This window comes from Pristiophorus japonicus, chromosome 9 (genome assembly GCF_044704955.1).
Source record: "Pristiophorus japonicus isolate sPriJap1 chromosome 9, sPriJap1.hap1, whole genome shotgun sequence".
NCBI lineage: Eukaryota > Metazoa > Chordata > Chondrichthyes > Pristiophoridae > Pristiophorus > Pristiophorus japonicus.
The window spans coordinates 225,839,868-225,860,540 of NC_091985.1; the positions used below are offsets into that span (position 1 = coordinate 225,839,868).

The window sequence follows — 20,673 nt, forward strand, 5'->3', positions numbered from 1 at the left end:
TGTAATATAAACAGAGACAGGGTCTAGTGTAATATAAACAGAGACAGGCTCCAGTGTAATATAAACAAATATAAACAGAGACAGGGTCGAGTGTAATATAAACAGAGACAGGGTCGAGTGTAGGCCAATTCACTAAATATATTAAAAAGGCAGTTAGATGAGGTCCTTACTACTAGGGGGATCAAGGGGTATGGCGAGAAAACAGGAATGGGGTACTGAAGTTGCATATTCAGCCATGAACTCATTGAATGGCGGTGCAGGCTCGAAGGGCCGAATGGCCTGCTCCTGCACCGATTTTCTCTGCACGGTTGCAAAGAGACACTGACATCGCTAATTTTTTCCGTGCACCGAGATGACCGCGCATGCGCTTTGCTACTCACTGAATCAAGATGGCGGAGCGCTGAACCAGCCTTCCTGCACAAAGATGGCCGCCGTTTTCCGGGCCTGTGACCGGGAAAAGCCCCGAAGCTGCAACCGTCCACGTTCAGGTTATTATTCCGGACTTGCTGTGGGCACTCGTTGTTTATTAAGCCTCTCCAGCCCCGCGCTGGTCCAGTACTTCTCTCCTTCGCACAGAAAATGACTACTTCTGCGGAGCAGATTTCCAGCATGTCTTCTCGGCCATTACAAGCACTGCGCATGCTCCTAAACTAGCTGGGTCACGCGCATGCGTACTGGTTTCTTGCAGTCTTGGTGCGGCACATTCTGCCCTTCGGCGAATACTGGGTAAAAGCCCTGCCATTGAATGCTCAACTTAGTTAATGGAACATGATTAATTGTGATTGCACATGTGTATTCTGGCAGTTTTAGTTTGTACTGGCTGATCTTAATAACCCCTCTACCTGGGCTGGAGATTGATATTCTGTATAAATATATAATAAAACACAGTGTATCGAATTTTTGATTTCTCCACAGTAAGAGGAGACTAATTAATGTTCTGTTTGCGATTGTTCCACGTTGGGCCTTTTCTTACTCGAGATTATTTCACTTCTCACCCAGTTCATCTTCTGCCACATCAAAATCTCAAGCTTGTTCTATTTGAGTCTTCTTCTTATGTGGTCCCTCGGAGTCGAAGATGACTTGTTTCCACACTAAGATGAGTTCTCAAGTGACTGATGAGTCCAATGAGGGACCTACAGACTCTGACACAGGTCGGGTAGGTGGTGGTTGTGGAGGGATGGTCAACACTTCGACGCCGGGGATGTTGGCCTGAGCGAGAACACTGACGTTGGCGCGCCTATCCTGCCAATGGATTTGCAGGATCTTGCAGGGGCAGCTTCTCCAGTGCTTTCAGGTGCCATTTGAGTATATGGCTTATGGGTGACGTAGACTGAACTGGAATGTCTCACTTTCCACTCATCTGACATTCCTTTCAACCAACCCTTGAAAGAACTATCTTGCTTAAGACTGAAAATCTGGTATTTTGTGTATTGTGTAACAGTTTTTGAATGAGGTTACTGCATGTAATAGCCTTTGAAATTGTCTTTGCTGATTTTGATAGTTTTGTTGATATAATTACTTGTTACTAACATACCTTGCAATATTTCTTGCGTCAAGATAATTGTTTAACTACTTCCATTTTTATTTCCTCCACTGATCCCTGTCAACAAACCTTGATTAGGGGCTGGGGTTTGGTGTAGGTTTAGGGGTTAGTGGTTGTGGTTATTTGTTGTGATTTGGTTTAGTGGTTCATGCCAATATAACATTAGGTTTAGGAGATAGTGATTAACTTAGAAAGCACTATTGACAATATAAGTGTCACTGGACATGCCCTTTTCCATTTCATGTTTTTAACCACATACAGACGAGTCACAAACAGCCTCACAAACTGTCCATTCAAGGAACCTTCTTTCCTGCAAGCCTCATTCCCTCCCTTCTTTCCCATCTCTACATTTGTCACAGAAAATTAAATTAGGGATATTAGATTTGGAACAAGAACAGATAGATACAGTTGCTGCGCTGGTTGCATCGAATCATCAGCCAGCCTGAAAAGAGCTTCTGACATTAACCTATCACCAGGCCCCAGCAGTCGCCATGTGATTCCACCATCATATCTTCATCCATTACCTACCTTTTATCATCACTAGTGCTGGTTTCACCACCATGACTATTCCCCATACTGAGGCTCTCTAATTCCCGAGTGGAGCATAAATGCCGCATGCACTGATTAGTCCGAATGGCCCATTTCTGTGCTATGTAATTTTATAGTCTCAGTGCAACTATATATTCAGGGGTATTAGGGAACTAACTATTCAGGGGTATTTGACAATTCGGAAGGACAGACAGAAAGAAAAAGGAGGTGGAGTAGCACTGTTAATAAAGGATGAGGTCAGTGTGTTAGTGAGAAACGATATTGGCTCAGAAGATCAAAATGTTGAATCAGTTTGGATGGAGATAAGGAATAATAAGATGAAAAAGTCGCCGGTGGGCATAGTCTATAGGCCCCCAAACAGTAGCTACACTGTAGGATGGAGTATAAATCAATAAATAGTGGTGGCTTGTAAAAAAGGAACAGCAATAATCATGGGCGATTTTAACCTTCATATTAATTGGACAAAGCAAATAGGCCAGGGTAGCCTTCACGAAGAGTTCATACAGTGTATCCGGGATAGTTTCCTTGAGCAGTACATTGTGGAACCAATCAGGGATCAGACTATCTTAGATCTGATACTATGTAATGAGACAGGATTAATAAATGATCTCCGAGTAAAGGATCCTCCAGGAATGAGTGACCATAACATGGTTGAATTTCAAATTCAGTTGGAGGGTGAGAAAGTTGGATCTCAAACCAGTGACCTAAGCTTAAATAAAGGAGATTACAAAGGTATGAAGGCAGAGTTGGCTAAAGTGGACTGGGAAATAGATGAAAGTGCGGGACGGTTGATGAGCAGTGGCTGACATTTAAGGGGATATTTCATAACTCGCAACAAAAATAAATCCCAATGAGAAGGAAAGACTGTAAGAGAAGGGATAACCATCCGTGGCTAACTCAGGAAATAAGAGATAGTGTCAAATTGAAAACAAGGGCATACAAAAAAATTAATAAAGAGGGAAGATAGATTATGAAAGTAAACCAGCACAAAATAAAAAAACAGATAGTAAGAGTTTCTACATGTACATAAAAAGGAAAAGAGTGGCTAAAGTAAATGTTGGTCCCCTAGAGGATGAGACTGGGAAATTAATAATGGGGAACAGGCAGAGAAGTTGAACAAATATTTTGTATCAGTCTTCATGGTAGAAGACACTAAAAACTTCCCAATAGTTGATAATCAAGAGGCTATAGGGAGGGAGAAACTATCACTAACGAAGTAGTACTTCCCTGGACCTGATGGTTAAGTGAGTGAGCAAACAGTTGTCAGATGGAGTATAATGTGGGAAAATATGAGGTTATCCACTTTGGCAGAAAAAATAGAAAAGCAAATTATAATTTAAATAGAGAAAAATTGCAAAGTGCTGCTGTACAGAGGGGCCTGGGGATCCTTGTGCATCAAACACAAATAGTTAGTATGCAGGTACAGCCAAATAATCAGGAAGGCTAATGGAATGTTGGCCTTTATTGGAAGGGGGACAGAATATAAAAGCAGAGAAGTTCTGATACAGTTGTACAGGGTATTGATGAAGCCACATCTGGAGTACTGCGTACATTTTTGGTCTCTGTATTTAAGGAAGGATAAACTTGCATTGGAGGCTGTTCAGAGAAGGATCACTAGGTTGATTCTGGAGATGAGGGGGTTGACTTATGAAGATAGGTTGAGTAGATTGGGCCTACACTCATTGGAGTTCAGAAGAATGAGAGGTGATCTTACCGAAACATATAAGATAATGAGGGGTCTCAACATGGTGGATGCAGAGAAGATATTTCCACTCATAGGGGAAACTAAAAATAGAGGGCAAAGAATCAGAATAACGGGCTGCCCATTTAAAACTGAGATGAGGAGGAATTTCTTCCCTCAGAGGGTTGTAAATCTGTGGAATTCTCTTAGAAACATAGAAACATAGAAAATAGGTGCAGGAGTAGGCCATTCAATGAGTTCATGGCTGAACATGCAACTTCAGTACCCCCTTCCTGCTTTCTCGCCATACCCCTTGATTCCCCCTAGTAGTAAGGACTTCATCTAACTCCCTTTTGAATATATTTAGTGAATTGGCCTCAACTACTTTCTGTGGCAGAGAATTCCACAGGTTCACCACTCTCTGGGTGAAGAAGTTTCTCCTCATCTCGGTCCTAAATGGCTTACCCCTTATCCTTAGACTGTGACCCCTGGTTCTGGACTTCCCCAACATTGGGAACATTCTTCCTGCATCTAACCTGTCTAACCCTGTCAGAATTTTAAACATTTCTATGAGGTCCCCTCTCATTCTTCTGAACTCCAGTGAATACAAGCCCAGTTGATCCAGTCTTTCTTGATAGGCCAGTCCCACCATCCCGGGAATCAGTCTGGTGAACCTTCGCTGCACTCCCTCAATAGTAAGAATGTCCTTCCTCAAGTTAGGAGACCAAAACTGTACACAATACTCCAGGTGTGGCCTCACCAAGGCCCTGTACAACTGTAGCAACACCCCCCTGCCCCTGTACTCAAATCCCCTCGCTATGAAGGCCAACATGCCATTTGCTTTCTTAACTGCCTGCTGTACCTGCATGCCAACCTTCAATGACTGATGTACCATGACACCCAGGTCTCGTTGCACCTCTCCTTTTCCTAATCTGTCACCATTCAGATAATAGTCTGTCTCTCTGTTTTTACCACCAAAGTGGATAACCTCACATGTTCTGGACCATGGTCTCTGAATTAACTGTTTCATTCTCCATCCTAATGCAGAATTCCACCATATTATGGTCACTCTTCCCCAAGGCGCCTCGCACAATGAGATTGCTAATTAAGCCTCTCTCATTATAAGTATAATGTGGATAAATGTGAGGTTATCCACTTTGGTGGTAAAAACAGAGAGACAGACTATTATCTGAATGGTGACAGATTAGGAAAAGGGGAGGTGCAAAGAGACCTGGGTGTCATGGTACATCAATCATTGAAGGTTGGCATGCAGGTGCAGCAGGCGGTTAAGAAAGCAAATGGCATGTTGGCCTTCATAGCAAGGAGATTTGAGTACAGGGGCAGGGAGGTGTTGCTACAGTTGTACAGGGCATTGGTGAGGCCACACCTGGAGTATTGTGTACAGTTTTGGTCTCCTAACCTGAGGAAGGACATTCTTGCTATTGAGGGAGTGCAGCGAAGGTTCACCAGACTGATTCCCGGGATGGCGGGACTGACCTATCAAGAAAGACTGGATCAACTGGGCTTGTATTCACTGGAGTTCAGAAGAATGAGAGGGGACCTCATAGAAACATTTAAAATTCTGACGGGGTTAGACAGGTTAGATGCAGGAAGAATGTTCCCAATGTTGGGGAAGTCCAGAACCAGAGGTCACAGTCTAAGGATAAGGGGTAAGCCATTTAGGACCGAGATGCGGAGGAACTTCTTCACCCAGAGAGTGGTGAACCTGTGGAATTCACTACCACAGAAAGTTGTTGAGGCCAATTCACTAAATATATTCAAAAAGGAGTTAGATGAGGTCCTTACTACTAGGGGGATCAAGGGGTATGGCGAGAAAGCAGGAATGGGGTACTGAAGTTGAATGTTCAGCCATGAACTCATTGAATGGCGGTGCAGGCTAGAAGGGCCGAATGGCCTACTCCTGCACCTATTTTCTATGTTTCTATGTTTCTATTACACAACACCCAGTCTAAGATGGCCTCCCCCCTAGTTGGTTCCTCGACATATTGGTCCAGAAAACCATCCCTTATGCACTCCAGGAAATCCTCCTCCACCGTATTGTTTCCAGTTTGGCTAGCCCAATCTTTGTGCATATTAAAGTCACCCATTATAACTGCTGCACCTTTATTGCATGCACCTCTAATTTCCTGTTTGATGCCCTCCCCAACATCACTACTACTGTTTGGAGGTCTGTACACAACTCCCACTAATGTTTTTTGCCCTTGGTGTTCTGCAGCTCTACCCATATAGATTCCACATCATCCAAGCTAATGTCTTTCCTAACTATTGCATTAATCTCCTCTTTAACCAGCAATGCTACCCCACCTCCTTTTCCTTTTATTCTATCCTTCCTGAATGTTGAATACACCTGGATGTTGAGTTCCCAGCCCTGATCATCCTGGAGCCACGTCTCTGTAATCCCAATCACATCATATTTGTTAACATCTATTTGCACAGTTAATTTATCCACCTTATTACGGATACTCCTTGCATTAAGACACAAAGCCTTCAGGCTTGTTTTTTTAACACCCTTTGTCCTTTTAGAATGTTGCTGTACAGTGGCCCTTTTTGTTCTTTGCCTTGGGTTTCTCTGCCCTCCACTTTTCCTCATCTCCTTTCTGTCTTTACTTTTGTCTCCTTTTTGTTTCCCTCTGTCTCCCTGCATTGCTTCCCATCCCCCTGCCATATTAGTTTAACTCCTCCCCAACAACACAAGCAAACACTCCCCCTAGGACATTGGTTCCGGTCCTGCCCAGGTGCAAACCGTCTGGTTTGTACTGGTCCCACCTCCCCCAGAACTGGTTCTAATGCCCCAGGAATTTGAATCCCTCCCTGCTACACCACTGCTCAAGACACGTATTCATCTGCGCTATCCTGCGATTCCTACTCTGACTAGCACGTGGCACTGGTAGCAATCCCGAGATTACTACTTTTGAGGTCCTACTTTTTCATTTAGCTCCTAGCTCCTTAAATTCGTTTTGTGGTGTATGTAGCACACAAATCACTGACTCCACACGGTCTGGTGTAAGTCTAACTGCTGTGACCTTCGTCCTTTGTTGTTCAGCTCCAGAGTGCCTCCCAGGTGTGGTGGTCACCCTGATATAGTCCTTGTTACAGGTACTACCAGGGTTTCCCACCGCAGCGCCCTCTGTGGTGTTGCATAGTACTTACATTACATTTAAGGTACTGGGACGATACACGCATCATTACATACACATCTTAGAGTTTTGCTGTACAATGGCCCTTTTTGTTCTTTTCCTTGGGTTTCTCTGCCCTCCACTTTTCCTCATCTCCTTTCTGTCTTTTGCTTTTGTCTCCTTTTTGTACCCACTGTCTCCCTGCATTGGTTTCCATCCCCCTGCCATATTAGTTTAAATCCTCCCCAACAGCACTAGCAAACACTCCCCCTAGGACATTGGTTCCGGTCCTGCCCAGGTGCAGACCGTCCGGTTTGTACTGGTCCCACCTCCCCCAGAACCTGTTCCAATGTCCCAGGAATTTGAATCCCTCCCTTCTGCACCACTGCTCAAGACACGTATTCATCTGCGCTATCCTGCGATTCCTACTCTGACTAGCACGTGGCACTGGTAGCAATCCCGAGATTACTACTTTTGAGGTCCTACTTTTTAATTTAGATCCTAGCTCCTTAAATTCATTGTGTCGGACCTCATCCCTTTTTTGAACCTATGTCGTTGGTATCAATGTGCACCACGACAACTGGCTGTTCTCCCTCCCTTTTTAGAATGTCCTGCACCCGCTCCGAGACATCCTTGACCCTTGCACCAGGGAGGCAACATACCATCCTGGAGTCTCGGTTGCGGCCGCAGAAACGCCTATCTATTCCCCTCACAATTGAATCCCCTATCACTATCGCTCTCCCACTCTTTTTCCTGCCCTCCTGTGCAACAGAGCCAGCCATGGTGCCATGAACTCCCCTGATGAGTCATCCCCCCCAACAGTACTCAAAGCAGTGTATCTGTTTTGCAGGGCGATGACCCCAGGGGACCCCTGCACTACCTTCCTTGCACTACTCTTCCTGCTGGTCTTCCATTCCCTATCTGGCTGTGGACCCTTCTCCTGCGGTAAGACCAACTCGCTACACGTGCTACTCACGTCGTTCTCAGCATCGTGGATGCTCCAGAGTGAATCCACCCTCAGCTCCAATTCCGCAACGCGATCCGTCAGGAGCTGGAGGCGGATACAGTTCCCGCACACGTAGTCGTCAGGGACACCGGAAGTGTCCCTGAGTTCCCACATGGTACAGGAGGAGCATATCACGTGACCAAGCTCTCCTGTCATGACTTAACCCTTAGATTAACTTAAATTGGCAACAACAATGTTAAAGTTTACTCACTGTTATAGGAGAAAAAAGAAAAACTACTCACCAATCACCAGCCAATCACTTACCCCCTTGGCTGTGACGTCACCTTTCTGTTTCTTTCTACTTCTTTTTTGCCTTCCCCCTGTAGCTGCACAAGCCTCTCGCCGAACTCACTGCACTCCTGGTCTCACTGGCCTTTTGTAGGCCTCTCCGATCCCCGGAACTCCCGCCTCTCGCCAAACTCGCGCTGCTCCTGGTCTCACTGACCTTATGTAGGCCTCTCCAATCCCCGGAACTCCCGCCTCTCGCCGAACTCTTCCCCAGAGAGCTGTGGAGGCTGGGTCATTGAATATATTTAAGGCGGAGATAGACAGATTTTTGAGTGATAAGAGAATAAAGGGTTATGGGGAGCGGGCAGGGAAGTGGAGCTGAGTCCATGATCAGATCAGCCATGATCTTATTAAATAGCAGAGCAGGCTCGAGGGGCCAAATGGCCGACTCCTGCTTCTATTTCTTATGTGAGTGGTCCATGGATTCGGTGTCTCTGTGTAAGTGGTCTCCGGATTTGGTGCCTCAGTGTTGGTGTTCTCTGGATATGTTGTCGCATGGTAAGTGGTCCCTGGATTTTGGTGTCACAGTATTAGTAATCCCTGAATTTGGTGTCACGGTGTAACTTGTCCCTGGATTTGGTGTCTCAGTGTAAGTCGTCCCTGTATTTGGTGTCAGAATGCAAGTAGTCCCTGGATTTGTTTTCAAAAGCACCTCGTACTGGGACTGTGGGCAAACCCGCAACCCTGCAACATATTCAGCACAGAATGATTCCACTCAAATCTATTCCCAATTAACACTGACCACATTAATTCACCAGAAACAGCCCAGTGCCTGCAAGTAACTGTAGTCGCACGACTAACTTCTGTGAGACACACAATTCAAAACATTTTAAAGGAAAAATAAACTCCATCATAGTTCAACAGAGGTGATTAATGGGCAGTATGTTCCCCTCACTCATACACCTCCTTCACCCCTAGTCTCCAACTCCCTCTCCCCAACTCCTCTTTCACAATTTGATTTTTACCATCATTGGCACCAATCATCACACACTGGAGGTAAATCTCAGGAGCTCTGTGTGATGGTGAAGTGATCACTGGACAATAAAGCTCAGAGACTGGTGGGGACCTGCTCATTATCCTCGGTGTGATTTAATCCCCTTTCCCACTGAATACTGCGGACAGATATGGTCACCTTGGTAACAGAATGGTCAGTGTGACATCATTTTCTAAACAAGACAATGGATTATCAATAAATGGTAAAGATTAAACACTCTGCAATTACACTGTAAAGAAAATAGAAATAAAATGCTGGAAAATAATTGGTGAAGATAATAATTTATTTCTATGGAATTGACTAACATATATTAAGAATGGTGTGTTTTGTTTACACACACACACACAAATATATATATATAATATATATATAGCAAAGACTTTGTGTGCCTTTTTCAGTTGTTCTGCTTAACCTAATTCACTCCAGATACTGTGGGCTTTAGGACCCTGTGGGAGCCCATCCAGCGGTGCTTGCTGGGTCAGGATATTAAGGTCAGGGCTGTCCTACACCCATTGCCTGGGGGAATGGGGCAGATATGTAAAGGGACAGGGACTCCCCCTTCTCTGCCTATTTGTAGTTAAAGGGACAGTCCAGTTTATCTTAGGGTATCGGAGTATTTCAGACTTCATGAACAGAGCTCCCATTAACAGTCGCTCCCTTCTGTACTGTGCAGTGATTGCTATTTCAGTGACGTGAGCCTTTCTAAAATGTCTCAATAGTTTTGATGATCCATTTGACTCGCTTGTTCAAGATGGACTCCCTGTTATAAGGAATCGACACCCGCCCGCCTGTATAGCGACCACAGAATCACTCAGACTAAACCTCGGTTCAACCGGTTTTTATTCAAGCATGCAGGGGAAGAGTTCCGATGAACCCTTCTAAGAATAGAGGTTTCTACATCGACAGTTGTACATTTTCTGAGGTGTGTGACCTTCCTACAAAACCACCAATCGGCCTACTGCTTATCAGTGAAGTTACATTGATTTGTTGACCCTTAGCAGACTGGCTCTGAGTGGTTACCCCCCACCTGTCCATTTCCCATCATATGTCACCCTTCCGGAATGTGTTGTTCAGTGGTGTCAACTTTGTCTCAGTTCCTCATGTTGTGTGAATTAACCTTGTTTCCCAGGGTTTGCTATCTCATTCCCAAACACCTGCTTTCTTATCCCTTTTCCAAGAAAATGTTCTCATTCTCATGAGATTCAGATGCTGCTACAGTCTATGTTTCGAGACTGTTGACTCCCCACTGTCCTTGTGGATGTTGTTCTGTACTGAATATAAGTTCTGTACTAAGGTTAACACAACAGATGGTTCGTTTACCATCAAGCTTTGCTGCGTAGCAAGCTTTGCTGCTTCCCTTTCCTAAAATCCATTGTAAATGAGTGTTATAAGCATGCTTTACATATATAAGCAAGTTTTACATACAATTGGTCAATTTACGATATATTACAATCCCTACCATAAGGCGGAGGAATTCCCAATTCCTCAGAACCTCCGAATACTGATAAGCCCTACAATCTGTACCATGTGTCAGATCAATTCATTATCTTCAGTATCCACCTTAGTGACCATCTACCTGTCTGTCTACTTCCACTTTAGTGACTGTATTTTATCCCCTTACAATTCTTCTATACCCCTTACAATCCCCCCTTATGGCCCTTGGCTATATGCCCAAGATAGGCCATTTCCAAATTAATTCCTCGCTGTCTCTCTCTCTCTCTCCCTCTCGCTCTCTCTGTCTCTCTCTTTCCCTATGTTTCTCTCTCTCTGTCTGTCTCTCTCCCTCTTTCTCCCTATCCCTCTCTCTCTCTATCCCCCTCTCTCTCTATCCCTCTCTGTCTCTCTCTGTCTCTCTCTCCTGCATTTTTCCATCTCTCTCACCCTCTGTCCCTCTCTCTCTCTATATATATATATAACTCTCTCTCTCTGTCTCGCTCACTCTCTCTGTCTCTCTCACTCTCTCATTTTCTCTCTCTCTGTCTGCCTCTCTCTGTCTCTTACCATCTCTCTCTCGCTCACTGTCACTCTCTTTCTCTGTCTCTCTCTCTCTCTCCAAATTAATTCCTCATGAGTGAGCCTTTTGCTTGGGTAGTGCTACTTCCAGAACTGCAGGACCCACCTGTCAGCTTTCCCATCAAGGTTATATAAGATAAGTCCTTTCGGCAGGACTGCCTAATTTCCCTTTATTCAGTGTTTTAACTATAGTTCAGGCTATGGCCTGCCTCTTACGTCGGTTACATTTTTTTACAGGCTAACAATAACAAGATGACCAGTATGATCCCTTGCACTACAACCAGTACATGTGACACTATCCATTTTCATGGATGTACTTGCATATAATTTTGGAAATATGCAAAATTCCATAATTTCATGTACCAAGGCTGACTCGCCAACATCTCCTCAGTGTCCTTTCGCAGTTTGTCTATGTCTTCCATCAGGACTATATACTTCAGTCTTTGCCTCCGAATATTCTGCTCCAGTCGAGTTTGTTCCTCATTCAGTTCGGGTATTGTTTTTTCTTGCGGCCCGATGGCCTTCTCAGACCCTTCTCGGATTGTGTCTATCATTGTCCCATTGATAGTTTCTTCTTTCAGGGTTTATAACGTACCCATTTATATGTGTCTCGTCAAGCGGGGTAAAGCAGAAGTCAGTATTCATGATGGCGCATGAGGTATCTCCTCCCTTATTTGTGACCGTCAGCTCAGTCGACGTGGTCCATTTCCTCGTGAAACAGTTTCGTAGTCCCGTGCTGGGGGGGTGGGGTGATACTCAAGGTGCACCCATCAATTTGGTCATATCCACAGTCATCTTTGATCATTCATAGTGGATCTTGACATAAAACAACTCAGTTATTTTTCTAACAATCATCTATGCTGAGACTCATAGTACTGTTGTTCTCTTTAATTACATATCTGGATAGGTCATGGTAACATACGCGAGTTTGATTTCTTATTTCCCCTATATTGTCTGTTTGGTATAGGGATCTCCCTTTGTCACATCATACTGTGGTGTGGATAGTACAAAACCTTTCGGTCGGAGCTGATGTCCCATTCTGACCTTTACTTTCCCCCCTGGCTTGTATTTTGTGCATGTTACACACCTTCTACAGTGGTTCTCTATATCTCTACCCATTCCCTTCCACCACCAGCATCTGGCCATCGAGCTTATCATGTTGGTTCTACCTGTATGGACATACCCGTGGTATATAAGAGGCTCCTCTGGATGCATTCCGGGGCCACCACATTCCCGTCTTTCCTCCATACCCCATTGGTCCCTTGTTCAGCTTCTCTCTGCTTCCACCCCTCCTTGAGCTGTGAGGAGGACGCTAAGAGGCTGCAGGGTGACTTGGACAGGTTAGGCGAGTGGGCAAATGTATGGCAGATGCAGTATAATGTTGATAAAGGTGAGGTTATCCATTTTGGGGGCAAAAACACGAAGGCAGAATAGTATCTGAATGGCGGCAGACTAGGAAAAAAGGGAGGTGCAACGAGACCTGGGTGTCATGGTTCATCAGTCACTGCAAGTGGGCATGCAGGTACAGCAGGCGGTAAAGAAGGCAAATGGTATGTTGGCCTTCATAGCTAGGGGATTTGAGTATAGGAGCAGGGAGGTCTTACTGCAGTTGTACAGGGCCTTAGTGAGGCCTCGCCTGGAATATTGTGTTCAGTTTTGGTCTCCTAGTCTGAGGAAGGACGTTCTTGCTATTGAGGGAGTGCAGCGAAGGTTCACCAGACTGATTCCAGGGATGGCTGGGCTGTCATATGAGGAGAGACTGGATCAACTGGGCCTTTATTCACTGGAGTTTAGAAGGATGAAAGGGGATCTCATAGAAACATATAAGATTCTGACGGGACTGGACAGGTTAGATGCGGGAAGAATGTTCCCGATGTTGGGGAAGTCCAGAGCCAGGGAACACAGTCTTAGGATAAGGGGTAGGCCATTTAGGACTGAGATGAGGAGAAACTTCTTCACTCAGAGAGTTGTTAACCTGTGGAATTCCCTGCTGCGGAGAGTTGTTGATGCAAGTTCATTGGATATATTCAAGAGGGAGTTAGATATGGCTTTTATGGTTAAGGGGGTCAAGGGGTATGGAGAGAAAGCAGGAAAGGGGTACTGAGGGAATGATCAGCCATGGTCTTATTGAATGGTGGTGCAGGCTCGAAGGGCCGAATGGCCTACTCCTGCACCTATTTTCTATGTTTCTATGTTTCTTGTGGAGTGGTTTCTCCCTGTATCTTAAGCATGTTTACTTCCTCAGGCCCGATTGTACATGCTCCGACTTGGGCTTCCCCAGCCTGCGTACCTGTCTCTGCCACTCGCTCGGCGGCCTCATCTGCCCACAATCACACACTCTTGGGATAGGAGGGAGGCTTCCACTAATGTCTGCCTCCTTAAATGGGGTTTCACTAGCCTGACTACTTCCCTCGTCTTCTCCTTCCGGGCTACACTGATGCTCCTCTCCCTCCGTAATGATCCACCATGCAGGGTTGTTTCAGTTGTCTTTTATTATTATTACCGTCCCATTGGGGGTAAGAGCATTGCTTCCCACCTAGCCCTTCATGCATCAGATACCATTTTTAGCCTTCCTGTGTTAAGCAATTCTACTAAGGTATGTTGGTTATGTAATTGAGTCACCACCGCGTTATAGATGTGGAAGGGGCTATTCTGGGTTGGTAATCCCAGGGCTGGAGCACTTGTGAGAGCTTGTTTTAACTTTACCAATGCCATTTCCTGATCAGGGCCCCAGTCCACTGGCTCTTAGGAGGGTTTTCCCCCCTTTGACCAGTTCCTGTATAGGTTGGGCCATCTCGGCATAGTCGGGGATAACATTTCAGCAGTAGTTGAATAGCCCTTGTACCTGCCTGACCCCAGCATTTGTCTTTTCCCTTGTGTTATGATGTATCCTAGATATGTTACTTCACTCTGTCCATATTCTTTATAACTGGCGCGTGAGAAAACATTCACTTCCAATTAAGAAACCCAAATTAATAATGTGCAGTATTTTTTAAAATTTCATGCAGCGATGCGAAAGTTGTTTGGTGAACTAAATAAAACAAGCTGTCAGTGGAAAGAGTTAACTCCATTGCAGGTTTGTAAGAAGGCATGATGTTATTATGTGACTTCGCGTAATTCTTTTTTTAAAAAACCTTTCCTGATATGAGGGACAACTGCTCGCAATTCATCTCAATTTTAAAAAGGTTTTCAAACCCGACATTTAAATCTCCTTTACTGAAGTAGAAACGTTCCCGTAATTTAAAATAGCATTTTCCAAACAACCAAATGGCAACTTTTATTCTTCCTAGCAAAAGTCATTACCAACATAGAGTGACTTTTATCTCTTTTCCAATGTGGTGAACGTTTCATATAACCCGAATTTCACTGTGGCTACAATGAAAGTCCGATTTTCATTGGTTAATTACCCTCAATAATCCAATTAAACCAATATCATTTTCATAGCCAATATGTTATTAACTAAACACAATACAGAGCAGACGAAATAAAATAAAATAACATCCAGTAGTTACATCAGTTTCCATTTTCCCCTTTCTTCAGATGCCTTTCCAATGAACTGTAAAAATACTGAATTAGTTTTTGTGTCTAACAAACATTTTACACAGAAGTCTTGTAACTCCAGCTCAGTTATAGGGGTTATTAACATCAGCAGAAACAAGCCCCAACTGACAGAACAAACACAATTCAGTCAGGATTTTAAAAAAATTTCAAAATATACATTATTCATATAAAAATTTGCATGATACATTGGAAAGCAGTTCAGTACATTTGGATGCAGTCAGCAATTCCATACAATTGCTGACCGCAGTTGTATTTGGATGCTGACGGCAGTTCCGTTCAATACATTTGCTTGCTTTACATTTCAAGGTACAATTCAGTACAATCCAGGATACATTGCAATACAGTTATCAAATTACGTTATATGTGGCACTATACGGTACACGGAAGGGGTGAGGATACAGTTACGCTTCTTTACAACGTACATTACTAAACAGTTGCTGAACTTGCATTATACATGGCACTACATAGGTGTGTTCAGATCATGGTGCTCTATGTATACAAAGGTTTACAAGTACAGCCCGAGGGGAGTTTTATACTGATTCCAGCCCCTGGGTTTACTGTGGCGGAAGGGCTTTAAACTGTGGCCCTTCCCCACTGTGCCTTTGCGGCGACTGCACCAATTTTTAGTGCGTCCCTCAGCACGTAATCCTGGATCTTGGATTGCGCCAGTCTGCAACACGCAGACGTGGTCATCTCCTTGCTCTGGAAGACCAGCAAATTTCAGCAAGACCAAAGTGCGTCTTTGACCGAGTTGATGGCCCTCCAGCAGCAGATGATGTCTGTCTCGGTGTGTGTCCCTGGGAACAGTCCGTAGAGCACAGAGTCCTGCGTTACGGAGCTGCTTGGGATGAACCTCGGCAGCAACCACTGCATCTCCTTCCAGACCTGCCTTGCAAAGGCGCAATTCTGAAGGAGATGGGTGACAGTCTCGTCCGCACCGCAGCCGGCCCGGGGGCAGAGTGCCGTGCTGCTGAGACGTCGGCTGTGCATGAAGGATCTGATGGGTAAGGCCCTCCTCACCGCCAACCAAGCTACGTCTTGGTGCTTGTGTGAAAGTTCTGGCGATGAGACTGTTATGTAATGATGTGTGTATCGTCCCAGTACCTTAAATGTATTGTAAGTACTATGCCACACCACAGAGGGCGCTGCGGTGGGAAACCCTGGTAGTACCTGTAACAAGGACTATATAAGGGTGACCACCACACCTGGGAGGCACTCTGGAGCTGAACAATAAAGGACGACGGTCACAGTAGTTCGACTTACACCAGACCGTGTGGAGTCAGTGATTTGTGTGCTACATACACCACATTGGCAACGAGGAAGCGGATGAACTCCACGCAACCATGGCTGCTCTGGGCTCGCTAAAGGATTTTACCGTGGACAATGATCGGGAGGCCTTTACGGAAAGGCTCGAGTACTACTTCACAGCAAACGACCTGACGGAGGACACAGACGCAATGAGAGAGAAGCGTAAGGCGATATTGCTCTCCAGTTGTGGAGATGAGGTTTACTGTCTCGTCAGGGATTTGCTGGCACCCGGGAGCGCCAGGGACAAGTCATACGAGGAGCTGACTGAACTCATTCGTGACCAGTTGAAACCGAAGGAGAGCATCCTCACGGTCAGATACAAATTTTACCATCACTGCAGACCCGAGGGCCAGGATATCACCAAATATGCTGCGGACCTCAGGAGACTCGCGGCGCCGTGTGATTTTGGCGCACACCTTGACGAGACTTTGCGGGATGCTTTCATTATGGGGATTGGCCACGAGGGCCTCCTTCACAAGCTGCTGGCCATGGAACCCACAGTCACTCTGACAAAGGCCATCACCATCAGCCGGGCATATATAACCTCGACTTGCAGCACCAAGCAAATGATCCACACAGTCTCGAACCCGGCAGGCACTGTCCACAGGATAGCGCCCACCACGGACAAAACTGCAGAACGTGGCTCTGCCCGGGGCAGAGAGCATGGACCTCGGGGTCCTGCAACTCAGAGTCTGCTGAGGGGGGCCAATCAAGCAGGATGAAGTACAATTAATGATAACGGCTAACAAGGAAATCAAGGTTCCGCTACCAGTCAATAACCAGTTAATGTACCAGATAATATGTACCATACTAATGCTCTGTCTATGCCCACCTGCCTTCCGTTGGACAAGTGTGATGTTATGTAATGACGTGTGTATCGTTGTCCTGCACCCAGGTGGGGGGGGGGGAAGGTGATGTTATGTAATGATATGTGTATCGTCCCAGTACCTTAAATGTAATGTAAGTACTATGCCACACCACAGAGGGCGCTGCGGTGGGAAACCCTGGTAGTACCTGTAACAAGGGCTATATAAGGCTGACCACCACACCTGGGAGGCACTCTGGAGCTGATAAATAAAGGACGAAGGTCACAGCAGTTAGACTTACACCAGACCGTGTGGAGTCAGTGATTTGTGTGCTACATACACCACAGAGACGTTCTGCCAAACGAGTTCGACAGTCCGCTCAGGGAACCACCCGACAGGGTCCACCATCTCCTTCTTTCGTAGGGCCGACCACTGTTTTATGGCCTTGTGGTCAAAGGGTTTTTTCTGAAAAATGTTTCCACGAAGGACAGGTGGACAGGCATGGTCCAACTGGTGGGGGCGTTTCGCGGCAGCGTGGACAGGCCCATCCTTCACAACACCAGGGACAGGTAGAACCTCAGCACATAGTGACACTTGGTGTTTGCGTACTGGGGGTCTGTGCACAGCTTGATGCAGTCGCACACAAAGGTGGCCATCAGGATGAGGGCCACGTTCGGAACATCCTTTCCTCCACTGTCCAGAGATTTGTACATTGTGTCTCTGCGGACACGTTCCATTTTGGACCTCCAGACAAAGTGGAAGACGGCCCGGGTGACTGCCGCGGCACAGGAGCGAGGGATGGGCCAGACCTGTGCCACGTGTAGCAAACCCGAGAGCACCTCACTCCTGATGACCAGGTTCTTTCCTGCAATGGAGCGGGAGCGCTGCTCCCACAATTCCAGTTTCTGTTTGACTTTGGCAATACACACTTCCCAGTTTTTTGCTGCACATCAAGTCTGCTCCGAACCATATTCCTAACACCTTCAGATAATCTGGCTTAACGGTGAAGGGAATAAAGGATCGGTCGGCCCAGTTGCCAAAGAGCATGGCCTCGCTTTTGCTGCGATTGACCTTCGCTCCCGAGGCCAGTTCAAACTGGTCGCAGATTGTGAGCAATCTGCAGACTGACTGCGGATCCGAGCAAAAGATGGCCACGTCATCCACGTACAGGGAGGTCTTGACCTGAGCACCTCCGCTGCCTGGGATCATCACCCCTCTAATGCCTGCATCCTTCCTGATGGACCCGGCAAAGGGCTCGATACAACACACAAACAAGACAGAGGAGAAAGGACAGCCTTGCCTGACTCCAGATCTGATTGGAAAGCTTTCAGTTTCCCACCCGTTGATTAGAACTGCGCTACTGATGTCTGTGTAGAGCAGTTGGATCCAATTGCGGATACCCTCCCCAAACCCCAACTTGGAGAGCACGTCCATCAGGTACGTGTGATTAACAGCAGCAATCCCTGCAGTCACATGTGAACTCACTGGTGTGTCAGCAGGGTGGATGACCGAGTGAATCCCTCCCCACACTCAGAATGGCTGAACGGCCTCTCCCCGGCGTGAACTCGCTGGTGTCTCAGCAGACCGGATGACCGAGTGAATCCCTCGCTACACTCAGAATAGGGAGGTAGATAGGGCTTTAAACTAAATAGGGGGCGGGGGGGAAGGGGTTGCAGTAGAGAGCAATCTAGAATACTAAAGAGAAAAGAAAAGGAAACAACGCAGGAAAGTGATTGTGGAAAGGATAACCAGATTATGTCAGGAAGGGACAGAGTGTACAAACAAAAGAGTGCACTAGCAAATAGGGTTCAGGTAAAAATAAATAACGAAAAGACAAATAGGGCTATAGTACAAAATGATGTTAAGATGTCTAATAATGTTAAAAAGACAAATTTAAAAGCATTGTATCTGAATGCATAAAGCATCTGTAATAAGGTAGATGAATTAACAGCACAAATAGATGTAAACAGATACGATATGGTTGCAATTACAAAGACATAGTTGCAGAGTGACCAGGGTTGGGAATTGAATATCCGAGGATATTCGATCTTTAGGAAGGACAGGCAAAAAGGAAGAGGGGGTGGTGTGGCGTTGTTAGTAAAGGATGAAATCAGAGCAATAGTGGGAAAGGATATTGGCTCAGAAAATCAAGATGTAGAATCAGTCTGGGTGGAGCTAAGGAGCACCAAGGGGCAGAAAACATTGGTGGGAGTTGTCTATCGGCCTCCAAACAGTAGTGGTAGTGTAGGGGACGGCATCAAACAGGAAATTAGAGATACATGTAGTAAGGGTACTACAGTAGGTGACTTTAATCTACATATAGACTGGCCAAACCAAATTAGCAATAATACTGTGGCAGATGAATTCCTGGAGTGTGTACGAGATGGTATTTTAGACCAGTATGTTGAGGACCCTACTAGGGAACAGGCTATCCTAGATTGGGTATTGTGTAATGAGAAGAGATTAATTAACAGTCTTGTTGTGCTGGTACCTTTAGGGAAGAGTGACCATAACGTGATTGAATTTCTTATTAAGGTGGAAAGTGAAGTAGTCCAATCCAAAGTTAAGGTCCTAAATCTAAACAAAGGAAACTACGAAGGTATGAGGAATGAATTGGCTATGATAGATTGGGAAGATTCATTAAAAGGCATGATGATGGATCGGCAATGTCTAATATTTAAGGAAAGAATGCATGAATTGCAACAGTTATACATTCCTTTCTGGCGTTAAAAACACAAAAGGAAAAGTGGCCCAACCATGGCTAAGAAAATAAATTAAGGATAGTATTAGATCCAAAGAGGAGTTATTCAAAGTTGCCAGAAAAAGTAGCAAGTCTGAGGATTGGGAACAGTTTAGAATTCAGCATAAAAGGACCAAGAGATTGATTAAGAGGGGAAAAATAGAGTATGAGAGTAAACTTGCAAGGAACATAAAAAACAACTGCAAAAATTTCTACATGTACATAAAAAGAAAAAAATTAGTGAAGACAAATGAGGGTCCTTTACAGACAGAAACAGGAGAAATGGGGAACAAGGAAAAGGCAGAACAATTAAATAAATACTTCAGTTCGTCCCAGAAATGCTGGGGAACCAAGGGTCTAGTGAGCAAGAGGAACTAAAGGAAATGATAATTAGTAAGAAAGTAGTGCTGGAGAAACTAATGGGACTGAAGGCAGCTAAATCCCCAGGGCCTGATGATCTGCATCCCAGAGTACTAAAAGAGGTAGCCATGGAAATAGTAGATGTATTGGTTATCATCTTCCAAAATTCTAGAGATTATGGAACAGTTCCTGCAGATTGGAGGGTGGCAAATGTAACCCCACTATTTAAAAAAGGAGGGAGAGAGAAAACAGGGAACTACAGACCGGTTAGCCTAACATCAGTAGTAGGGAAAATGCCAGAGTCTATTATAAAGGATGTGATAACTGCACACTTAGATAATATCAACGGGATTAAACAAAGTCAACATGGATTTATGAAAGGAAAATCATGTTTGACAAACCTACTGGAGTTTTTTGAGAATGTAACTGATAGAATAGATAAGGGAGAACCAGTGGATGTAGTGTATTTGGATTTTCAGAAGGCCTTTGATAAAGTCCCACATAAGAGGTTAGTGTGCAAAATTAAAGCACATAGGATTGGGGGTAATGTATTGGCATGGATTGAAAATTGGTTAACTGACAGGAAACAGAGAGTAGGAATAAACGGGTCTTTTTCGGGATGGTGGGTAGTGACTAGTGGGGTACCACAGGGATCAGTGCTTGGACCCCAGCTATTCATAATATATA

General features: G+C 45.1%; 1 protein-coding gene across 1 annotated transcript in view; it reads right to left on the reverse strand.

Moving 5' to 3' along the window:
- Positions 1-20,673, reverse strand: part of LOC139274175 (zinc finger protein 721-like) — a 141,721-nt gene that overhangs the window by 105,705 nt on the left and 15,343 nt on the right. The window contains exon 3 of the mRNA XM_070891212.1: positions 14,806-14,876. Coding sequence (XP_070747313.1) covers positions 14,806-14,876 — 71 coding nt within the window. The remainder of the gene's footprint in view (positions 1-14,805; positions 14,877-20,673) is intronic.